The sequence below is a fragment of the Nerophis lumbriciformis genome, linkage group LG14 (genome assembly GCF_033978685.3).
Source record: "Nerophis lumbriciformis linkage group LG14, RoL_Nlum_v2.1, whole genome shotgun sequence".
Lineage (NCBI taxonomy): Eukaryota > Metazoa > Chordata > Actinopteri > Syngnathiformes > Syngnathidae > Nerophis > Nerophis lumbriciformis.
Window position 1 is genome coordinate 25,039,301 of NC_084561.2, and position 12,023 is coordinate 25,051,323.

Here is a 12,023-nt window from a genome sequence, read left to right on the forward strand (position 1 = left end):
TGCATGAAAGTAAGGCATCTATATGTGTTAAACATGCTTGTATTATAATTCAACACATTTAACTTGTTAACATCTCTTTCATAAATAAATAAATATAAATTATATATATGAATGAGGTAGATCCCCTCCACTTGATTACCCGGTACTGTAAAAGTAGCTCGCCTGCAGAACAAGTGTGGGCCCCCCTGCCATAGGCTTGTTAGTGCGCCCTCCAGTGGTCAACGGAAGAACCTTCACTCGTTTGACACCTTTATTGTTTTTTTGGTTGGTCATTAGACCCTTTTTAGTGTGACGGTGCAAATAGCCTGGCTTTGTCACTTTAAAGAGTGTTTTGGAATGGAAAACTCAATGGAAACTCAACTTAACAGTCCTAGTTGATGAACTGGAGTAAAAAAAAAAAGAATGCTCACCTTTTTTGGAAGATGTGTTCTCCTCAGATGATTTCTGGTTTATTCTGTAGCGGTGGACTGGTTCCAAGTGGTTGGTGCTGATAATGGTTTGGTTGTTGGTATGAACATAGAGGAATAGATGCAAGTTATTAGTTGAGTATGTTTGAGCACTTTGGATTGCAATTCAGTAAAACTACCCAGTAACTTACTAATAAAAGGAGCATGCACATACCTGCTGTGGAGGGGGGCGTGGCCTGTGGGCCTGTTGCAGAACGGGGTGTGCCAGGACTGGCCTCGAAGACAGCGACGGGTGAGTAGATGGCCCAGGTGAGCCTTGTTATCTAATCACCTGTCGCCTTTATTAGCAGCAGCCGGAATGAGACATGTAGTTGGAGTTGGAGTTGGGAGCTGGAGAGCGACATGCCTAAAAGAGACTGCTGAAAAGCAATTCCAGACTGTTGTAAATAAAAAAAAATGTATTCATACTGGCTCATGGAGGATCTTTCGGACTCAGGAGAACCCTCACAGCAAAGAGACCTTTTACACCTGCATTCAATAAACTGATAAACATCAATTACAACTGTGCAGAAGTTTGTACCGAATTTTGAAATAAACTTAAACGTGAGTCTTTTTGCATGCTGGTAGTAGTTTCATGGCGTGGAGCTGCATGAGTGCTGACAGCAATGGTAAGTTGAGGTTCATGGAAGGAAACAGTAAAAAGTGTTGAGGGTTGCGCTCACTTTTGTGAGGTATTGCGTATAAAATGTAAAAACAAGAAGTTTTGGTGTAAAAAGAACTTTATCACATTCACATTCCATTTGATAACTTTATATGATACATGAGAGATCCTTCAGTACATGAAATAAGTGTTACTTCTGTACACACACGCTCGCAGGCACACACATGAAACAGGTGGTCAACACGATTGAAAAACTTTGTTAAATTTTTAAAAAAAGATAAAAAGTTGTAAATGCCCAAACACAAGTTTGTAATATTATTTAAAATGCATTGACTTTACTTTATTTGTCTCTATCAGAAAACTAAAGCCCAAAAAGTCAATAAGCAGGGTCAGCATTAGTGGAGAAAAATAATAATAAAATAAGACATACATGGGCCAAATTGAAAATAAGAAAATTGTAAAATTACAAGAAAAAAAAAAGTTATATGCAAAATGTAATTTTTTTAGGAATGTGGACCCTACAACAACTCATGATGAAATACAGATTTTTGGGGCGAAAGTTTGACATTTAATCGATTCTTAATTAAAAAAGATTCTCATAATATATTGTTTGGTATAAAATTATATAATAAGAACCTTTTCAAACCAGGTGACAAAAGCTCCTCTTGGCTGCTGGTGTATGGCATACAGTAGGGAAGGGATTCATATGGCCCCATTCCTGGATGTGGAGGTGTTAATCATTTAGCAATGCAGTCAGGTGAAAACGATGGAAAGCACCACTCTACATAGCAACTGACGCTGTGGTCAAAGTTAGAATTGCTACAAAACACATTTTAAGATATTCCTCACTCTACTGCTATCAGGCGGCTAAAGTGGATAGTGCACGCCCACTCTCCCATTTGTCACGTTTCATGTGTCGGATAAACCGTGACGAATCCCATTCCCACTGTACATTCACAATGAGTAAAGACGTATTTTTGAAAACTGATTCTTAAAAAATGTTTATCGATTTTTGAAAATGATGAATCCCGTTGAGAATCGATTTTTTTTAGACTCCGAAAATTTTAACAGATACCTCAAGCGCGTAATATTGCAACTTTGTTTTTGAAAAAATATGACTTTCATTCCTAATTTATTCTGGTAATTCTACAACTTTCATATTCTCAAAGATGAGGAGGATACTAGAGACAAATGAATGCAATCTTGAGGCAGAATAAAAGTCCTCTCCTGCACAAAAATCATGTACCGCTTCATTTAGCGTATCTACAATACGTTGTTCGGAGAGACCAGCTTAGAAGATACACGGTAACATTTTATAAAGCTCCTGTAAAAATAAGTATTCCATCCAATATGGACCTGAAGAAGAATGAACTTAAAGTACAGAAGACGACGTACGCAAACAGAGCATCATCAGGACTTCTCAGCAACAAAAAATGGAGTGTAAAGAACTCTCATAACTATTTTGCATCAGTTTATGTACCTTGAAGGCAAAAAGAACAATGGAAGTCACTGACTCTTTGCATCACCGGATCTACAGTATATGCTATAATATATAATCATTCTCTAACTGTGGTACGTGAACCACGAGTGGTAGGCAGGCTCCATCTAGTGGTATGCCAAAGAATCACTTGATTAAAGTACAGTGTTTTATCATTTTTCAAACACAGTGTTACTGTTCAAACTGTGTGTAATTTACTTTAGCCTTCTTTTAAATGAACATTTGGGCCTATTATGGTACTGCATATTCATGTGGGTCATTATGGAGAAGGTTTTTTCTGAGGCGGTACTTGGTGAAAGTAGTCCGAGAGCCACTCCTATAATACAATCTTGAGGAGAAATACACAAATGGTCCAGTTCCAACACACACACGCACGCACGCACACTTTTGAGTGGTTAATCACAGAGGGGCTGTCTCCTTTGAACACCAGCAGCATCTTTCCCTCTCATTCTTCCTAAATGAAAAGGAGTGTCCATCATAAACTTTTGACTGTACAAAATGTGACATGTTGCTAAGGAAGAAGCGAGCACAGTTCTCCTAGTAGACCACTAGGGGTCACTGAGCAGCACCCCGCTTATGAGTATCCAGGCCACGCCCAGTATTACTCGAGTTCAGACTCGTCCAACCCAAAGGCCACAGGCGTCAGAAAAGTTCCAGAACAATAGACTCCAGACCAGGGGGCGGGAACCTTTTTGGCCAAGAGAGCCAGGAAAGCCAAATATTTTAAAATGTATTTCCATGAGAGCCATATAATATTTTTTAACACTGAATACAACTAAATGCGTGCATTTTTAAAGGGGAACATTATCACAATTTCAGAAGGGTTAAAACCATTAAAAATAAGTTCCCAGTGGCTTATTTTATTTTTCGAAGTTTTTTTCAAAATTTTACCCATCTCGCAATATCCCTAAAAAAAGCTTCAAAGTGCCTGATTTCAACCATCGTTATAAACACCCGTTCATTTTCCTGTGACGTCACATAGTGATGCCAACACAAACAAACATGGCGCATAGAACAGCAAGCTATAGCGACATTAGCTCGGATTCAGACTCGGATTTCAGCGGCTTAAGCGATTCAACAGATTACGCATGTATTGAAACGGATGGTTGTAGTGTGGAGGCAGGTAGCGAAAATGAAATTGAAGAAGAAACTGAAGCTATTGAGCCATATCGGTTTGAACCGTATGCAAGCGAAACCGACGAAAACGACACGACAGCCAGCGACACGGGAGAAAGCGAGGACGAATTCGGCGATCGCCTTCTAACCAACGATTGGTATGTGTTTGTTTGGCATTAAATGAAACTAACAACTATGAACTAGGTTTACAGCATATGAAATACATTTGGCAACAACATGCACTTTGGGAGTGCAGACAGCCCAGTTTTCATCAATTAACATATTCTGTAGACATACCCTCATCTGCTCTCTTTTCCTGAAAGCTGATCTGTCCAGTCCAGTTGGAAATGCATCTGCTTTGAGTGTCGCAGGATATCCACACATTCTTGCCATCTCTGTCGTAGCATAGCTTTCGTCGGTAAAGTGTGCGGAACAAACGTCCAATTTCTTGCCACTTTCGCATCTTTGGGCCACTGGTGCAACTTGAATCCGTCCCTGTTCGTGTTGTTACACCCTCCGACAACACACCGATGAGGCATGATGTCTCCAAGGTACAGTCGAAAAAACGGAAAATAACAGAGCTGATTTGACTCGGTGTTTGTAATGTGTTTGAGAAAATGGCGGATTGCTTCCCGATGTGACGTCACGTTGTGACGTCATCGCTCCGAGAGCGAATAATAGAAAGGCGTTTAATTCGCCAAAATTCACCCATTTAGAGTTCGGAAATCGGTTAAAAAAATATATGGTCTTTTTTCTGCAACATCAAGGTATATATTGACGCTTACATAGGTCTGGTGATAATGTTCCCCTTTAAGTAAAACCAACATTTTTAGAGTATAATAAGTCTCTTATTATTTTTAATAACATTGTTATTCTGAAGCTAACCAATAATAAATAAAATACTTCTTACCATTACCCCGAAGGACAGCTGGGATTGGCTGAGCCAGCGGCAACCTTGAACAGGTGCGGTAGAAAACGGATGGATGGATTAAAATGCATGACAATGATTTATAGTTTTAACGTTATTTTTAACACTGTGATTTCCGGCGGAATTATTCATTACTTATCGTGTTAAGTAATGTCAGCTAAGATTTATCTGAGAGCCAGATGCAGTCATCAAAAGAGCCACATCTGGCTCGCCAGCCACAGGTTCCCTACCCCTGCTCCAGACTCCACTCTTCTTCAGAACCCGGTCCAGCGAGTTGGGGAGCAAAACAGCGCAGGATCTCTTCGTAGACACGTCGGTTGAGCAATGCCTCTCACGTCATCCGTCTTGAAACTTTTGCGACACTTTAGGAAAAAAATAAAAAATGTATAGATCAGATTGCTCCTCACTTGCAGGAACACCAAAATATTTGGAGGGGATTAAGGCTCGACTGAACCCTCATGAAGGAATCGTCAAATAAGGAGTAGAAAAATAGTTGGTTTTTTTGTATTCCTGCAAATCTGTGGATGTTTCTGCTCCACTCCTTGACGCGTCCAGCTCTGTTGGTCCTTTCACAGTTTTTAGTTGTGCTGATGAACGTCTCCTAATGTGCTGAAGGTTGCTCTTAAAAAAAAGAGTCCCCATTCCGAGAGTCATTTTATGTACACTTGGTCAGGCTGAAGACAAGTTTCTTGTCTCCATAAGCACCTATTTTCTATAGATTTCTATTTATTTTCAAGTTCTATCCCCGTGAAGGATCAGCACTCGGCGTCCACGCTGTGCACGGTGACCGCCGCCTGCAGGTGGTGTGTGTGCAGCGGGTGGTGGTGCGTGTGCGTGTGTCGGTAGGGGTAGTATTTGTGGCTGAGTAGGGCCGCCGTCTGAGGCGGCGTGTCCAGGTCCAGGTCGTCGTCGTGGTTACCGACGTCCACGCCCGCCGAAAGCGGGTCGTTGTTGCCCGGTGGGTTCTCGCTGTCCTCCTGAGGGCTCATGGTGCTGTAGCCTGCAGAGACAGGAGGAAGTGGCGTTACTGGACTTGTCTCACGCCACACTCATGCAACATGGATGAGCAGATGTTTAGGTGTTGGAAGTGTAAGTTTGGGTGGTGCAATAATCAACAAGAACCTGTTCAGTATGTTCACGACATGAAGGTTTGAACAAAGACAGAACATCAACAAGACATTCAGGAAAAGAGCACATTTGTATTTGATTGAGTGAAATAAGTCACTTTGTAACTCCAATTTAGGTCCATAGACTGGCTAGACCACGACTAGGTGTGTCATGATTAGAGATGTCCGATAATATCGGACTGCCGATATTATCGGCCAATAAATGCTTTAAAATGTGATATCGGAAATTATCAGTATCTGTTTCAAAAAGTAAAATGTATGACTTTTTAAAACGTCGCTGTGTACACAGACGTAGGGAAGAGTACAGAGCGTTAATAAACCTTAAAGGCACTGCCTTTGCATGCCGGCCCAGTCACATAATATCTACGGCTTTTCACACACACACACGTGAATGCAATTCATACTTAGTCAACAGCCATACAGGTCACACTGAGGGTGGCCGTATAAACAACTTTAACACTGTTACAAATATGCGCCACACTGTGAACCCACACCAAACAAGAATGACAAACACATTTCGGGAGAACATCCGCACCGTAACACAACAAACACAACAGAACAAATACCCAGAACCCCTTGCAGCACTAACTCTTCCGGGACGCTACAATATACACCCCCGCTACCCCAGGACAAAACCCCGCCCCCCCAACCCCGCCCACCTCAACCTCCTCATGCTCTCTCAGGGAGAGCATGTCTCAAATTCCAAGTTGCTATTTTGAGGCATGTTAAAAAAAATACATTTTCAAGCGTCCGCAGTTACAAAAAGGTTGGGGACCACTGGTTTAATGCATCCAGCGGGGCATCACAACAAAATTAGGCATAATAATGTGTTAATTCCACGACTGTATATATCGGTATTGGTTGATATCGGAATCAGTAATTAAGAGTTGGACAATATCGGATATCGGCAAAAAAGCCATTATTGGATATCTCGAGTCCCAATACAACTTCTTCACTTATGATACCGGATCCCTGAGCCTTGGCTAATACAGATACTGATCCAATATGTTATCAGCAGGAATTATGCATACTTTTACTATTTTGTAGTGTGGAATGTAAGAAAACAATGGTATGCACGAAAAAGACTAACCTGTTTGTTATTAACCATCTGGAACGGACGAATGCTGTCTTTAAGTTGAAGTGAAGTGGTAATTGTTTTTGGCGACATTCAGTGGTCACAATAATTAATTAAGTTAAACTCATGACCAATGTTCCCTCTAATTGTTCATGTGTGTGAGCAAACGCACAAACTCCCTGAGCATTCAGTGGAGCACATGTGAGCAACATCAGACGTGCACACTGTGGCCACACCAGCGTCACACCTGTCCCAAATCTGACATCATAACAATTTAAATGTTTTATTAAAATTATTTTCTGATATAAGTGATTTTGCCCTCTTACAATGACAATAACAAACAAACATGTTTTTCATGACCTATGTGCTAGTATTGTATGTCTGGCTGCGGGTCCTGCCTTTAAAAGAAATGTTACCCCTTTCAGAGATTACATTTAGTTCCTGTAACTTTCTGTCTGTAAAATACATCTTTTTATTAGCATTTATGAAATCTAGTGACAACATTTCATGAATAATATCCTTAGATTAACATCCTTAATAAAAAACAGTAAAATAAGCACACATCTGATTGAGGAGTCAGAGTGTTACACCCTGGTATTTACACGTTGTGTGGCGTTGGGGTTGTCCGACTTTTTGTGTGGCCATAAACGCAGCACTGGCTAGGTGCCATGAGTGCGTGTGTTGGTGCAGGTGAGAGAGCAAGCGGCTTCTGTTGAAACGACGGATGACAACGTTGGTTTAAGCCTGGTTTGTATGGCAGAAAATTACCAGTTTTTATAGATAAAAGTTTTTTTACTCATGTTTTTGGTGTGGTTACAAACAGTTTTGATCAATAAAGTGATTGATGGAAGTCTGTAAAGTGTCTCGACAGACAAAGATTGTTTTATTCATTGGGGCCACTCTTGTTGTCACCTGTCACTCACAGAGTTGCATTGCAAAATCATACAGAATAAATTGTAATGTGTTTATTTTGTTTAAAGTTCAGATGGGATTTTTGATTTCCTGCGCGGCATTAATTTGCTGTGCGCAGAGGACGCGTGAGCAGTGCACAATTGCGCAGGCGCGCACCTTAGAGGAAACGTTGCTCATGACACAGTAAGTTGAATGATGCAGACACGTTTGTTACTGGATACTTTCTAAAACATTGATACCTTGTATGTGTAAGTAATATGCAGATATAATTAATAGACGGCAATAATGTCCAGTCAAGGACATTTATTAATAGAGGTGTCCCAATACATCTTTTTAAAACTCATATTGGAGCCTTGAGTTTTGGCCGATACAAATAATAATACAATTTCAGCACAAATCATACATACTTTTATTATTTTGTAATGTTTGTTACAACATAACAGTATAATAACTCTAAAATAACTGCTCAGTGGCCTAGTGGTTAGAGTGTCCGCCCTGAGATCGGTGGGCCGTGAGTTCAAACCCCGGCCGAGTCATACCAAAGACTATAAAAATGGGACCCATTACCTCCCTGCTTGGCACTCAGCATCAAGGGTTGGAATTGGGGGTTAAATCACCAAAAATGATTCCGGGCGCAGCCACCGCTGCTGCTCACTGCTCCCATCACCTCCCAGGGGGTGATCAAGGGGATGGGTCAAATGCACAGGATAATTTCACCACACCTAGTGTGTGTGTGACTATCAGTGGTACTTTAACTTTAACTTTAAAAGGATTGCTGAAGTGAAATTACAATGGTAGGTATTAAAGGTACTGTTTGCAACTTCCTCACAGTTAAAAAAATATATATAAATAACAAGAACACCACCGGCTAGCTGATGTTACCATTACATATCTGTTTGACAATTGTCAATATTTTTCACAGTTACAAAGTTTATGTAAAAAAAAATGTTACTGTCCTGAATAAAATTATTGGTGTTTTCGGCTGTCCATCACCTGGTCTCATCAACACATACTACTTGCAGGGAGCACATGCACTCATGCAAAAACAGTCCAACTGAGAACGAAGCCTGGTATGTTAACGTAACATATTATGGTAAGAGTCATTCAAATAACTATAACATATAGAACATGCTATACGTTTACCAAACAATCTGTCACTCCTCATCGCTAAATCCCATGAAATCTTATTCGTCTAGTCTCTTACGTGAATGAGCTAAATAATATTAATTGATATTTTACGGTAATGTGTTAATAATTTCACACATAAGTCGCTCCTGAGTATAAGTCGCACCCCCGGCCAAACCATGAAAAAAACTGCGACTTATAGTCTGAAAAATACGGCATATGTACATAATTTATACATTTTTTAACGTAATTTTTTATATACATGTTACAGGTTGTATATCTTTTATTATTGAATGTATCAAATGTGATGAATATTTAATGGTCCACAATGGAAACAAGCCTTTTGGCTTTTTGTGCCATCCATTTGCCTTTTTGAAAGCATTACATGGATTCAATTCTTTAAGATGTCAATAAACTTCTCAATCAGTCAATCAATCAATCTGCATCATGTTTATTATTTGTACCGGTGTTGTAATTTGCATAGAATGGATAATCTGTTAATAAAGTACCATAATCAACCACGGGTTATAATTATAGTCCTTTTTAATACTATTCCCCCCAGATGACACCAAGCCAACAGTGTCAGTGGCCGAGTGTGGAAGGAGATCTTTAACTTAGTGGAGAAAAGTAGCAACTCCAAAGTGTCAATGTAGTCATGCATTTCTTCTAATCCCTGCTGGACTACACCACCCCCTCTCTATTATTTCACAATCATCTTCCACTTTCTCTTGGCCTTTGTGTTGCACTCATACGTCTTATCTTTCATCATCTGTGCATCTTGGGGGTGGCGTAACCGAGTGTCCTTGAGCGAGCCACTGAAGTCTTTGAATAGACTTTGGATTCCTGTCACCATCGCTGCGTGAATGTAGAGCAGCCAAGTGCGATTATACGTTATGGTACAACGTATATATATATATATATATATATATATATATATATAAAAAAAAGATGGTTAAACACCAGGCATTGACCCACTTGGCTTCCATTTAAGATGTTCTCATCCTCTGTTACACAACATGTTTATCGCTGCACAATACTGTGCCAACACACGTCCTACTGATTCTCTTCATATTCATCATTGTTCTCACAGCCATCATCAGAGGTTACGCAACAGCTCGCGGAGATGCTCTGCCAACGATTGGAGTGATGCTGCACGTGGGCGGGTGGAGCCCACGTGAATGGAACCATCCATCCATCCACCCTCGTCTAGTGTTAGATAGAGATCTACAAAGAGCTTTTGGGGAGAAACTGCGATATGACGGACAGAGGGAGGCAGGAGTGCCAATCGTTCATGTGAGACCCCTGAAGACGACATGTTTAAAACACCAAAGGGCTGACGGGGTGGATCGTTATATTCTTAGCATGTACAATGGAATTCAGTCAATTACTATGTAATTGTATTGAGTCAGTATTGTGACTCCTGCCATTAATTTTTTAATTGCTTATTTGCTCGTTATGGGCCGTAGGTGAGGTGAGCTGGAGCCTATCCCAGGTGAGAGGCGGGGTACACCTATGAGTTTCCCCCAGTGAGCATAAACACTCTGGGCCTTACTTACTAAAGGTGTGCATGTACAAAAACACGTGCAAACTGGATAAGCTGGTCTAGTAAACGTGTACAAAGTGGATTGCGTCTGTTAAGTGAGCTGGATAAGGTGTGCAATCCATAATGCGTCTCTGTCCTTACGAATATACAGAATTAGGGCTGGGCGATATATCGAACAAACTCGATATATCGCGGGTTTGTCTCTGTGCGATATAGAAAATGACTATATCGTGATATTCGAGTATACGTTCTCACGCAGTTGCTTTTAGCTGCAGGCATTACACTACAGCCTCTTCTCAGTCTTTCTAGTCTCTCCTTCTCACAGAGACTTAAACAAGCGCACCTTCTTACATACGTCACATACATATATGCCCTCGCGGAGCAGAGAGGTAGCAGCATGGGTAACGTTAGCTGTGGTGCGAGTGATAATACGAGAGAAAGAAGGTGCGAATCTGGTAACAGATGAAGGAAGAATTAATTCCCAAGAGAAACAGCAGGGGGTCCATCGTCTGGCGGTGGTTTGGCTTCAAGCGGGAATAGGTCAAACAGACAACTGTAATATGTCAAGTGTGGGGCAAAAGCGTTGCTACAAAAAGTAGCATTACTGCTAATATGTAGCATCATTTGAAAAGTCACCCGCTAGAGAATGAAGAGTGCTTATGTCAACATCTCCGTTCGGTGCCACACCAACAAAATGCTCAAGCAACCATTTCCACATCAACACCAAATGAAAAAAGTTGTCAAAAACAGAAGGAGATAACGTCCGCAGGAACCTACCACATAGCGAAGGACATACACTATTTGATTTCCTATTATGCAGCTCATTTTTATTTGACATTTATTGAAATATCTTGTGTGACATCATGCACAAAAGTGCACTTTATTTGTTTTAAACTATTGTAGTGGCGTTCTGTACAAAAAGTGCACTTTAATTTAGTGTTGTTTTGATTTGTCATCTTAGTGACATCATGCACAAAAGTGCACTAATAACTTGTTTTAAAATGTCTCTGACAATCTTGCACTTTCTGTTTTGAAATGACATGAATGTTTGTGGCACTGCTTAATAACTGTTTAATAAATACAGTTTAGGTAAATTGACTTAGTTGTGATTTCCCTCTCTGCATGAAAGTTTAAAAGTAGCATATATTAATGCAGTATGAAGAAGAATGTTTTAATGTAGACACATAGAATCATCATACTGCTGTGATTATATGCATCAAGTGTTCATTCAAGGCTAAGGCAAAATATCGCGATATATATCGTGTATCGTGACATGGCTTAAAAATATTGACATATTAAAAAAAGGCCATATCGCCCAGCCCTATGCAGAATATATGCTGATTAGCAAAACGCCCACAAGACTGGGAGAAGATGCAAATATATATTATACAGCACGTGCAATGTGATTTGTCAACACTCATCACAATATTTAGCGTTTTATTTAGTACCTCCGAAAAGTAACACACACTGCTGCGGTATCGGTGCTGGCGACGCAGAGACAGACAAGGAACAAAACATGTGTGTGTGAACATATTTGCATGGTCTGTCAGATATATAAAATATTAGACATCGTCTATACAGCAACATCCTTTTATCGTTTTGTACTGCATGCTGGGTAATTTAAGGGGCTG

General features: G+C 40.3%; 1 protein-coding gene across 1 annotated transcript in view; it reads right to left on the minus strand.

The window, feature by feature from the left end:
• Positions 1–1,181: 1,181 nt before the first annotated feature.
• cachd1 (cache domain containing 1) overlaps positions 1,182–12,023 on the minus strand; it is a 175,903-nt gene continuing 165,061 nt past the window's right edge. The window contains exon 27 of the mRNA XM_061975732.2: positions 1,182–5,610. Coding sequence (XP_061831716.2) covers positions 5,366–5,610 — 245 coding nt within the window. The 3' untranslated portion in view covers positions 1,182–5,365. The remainder of the gene's footprint in view (positions 5,611–12,023) is intronic.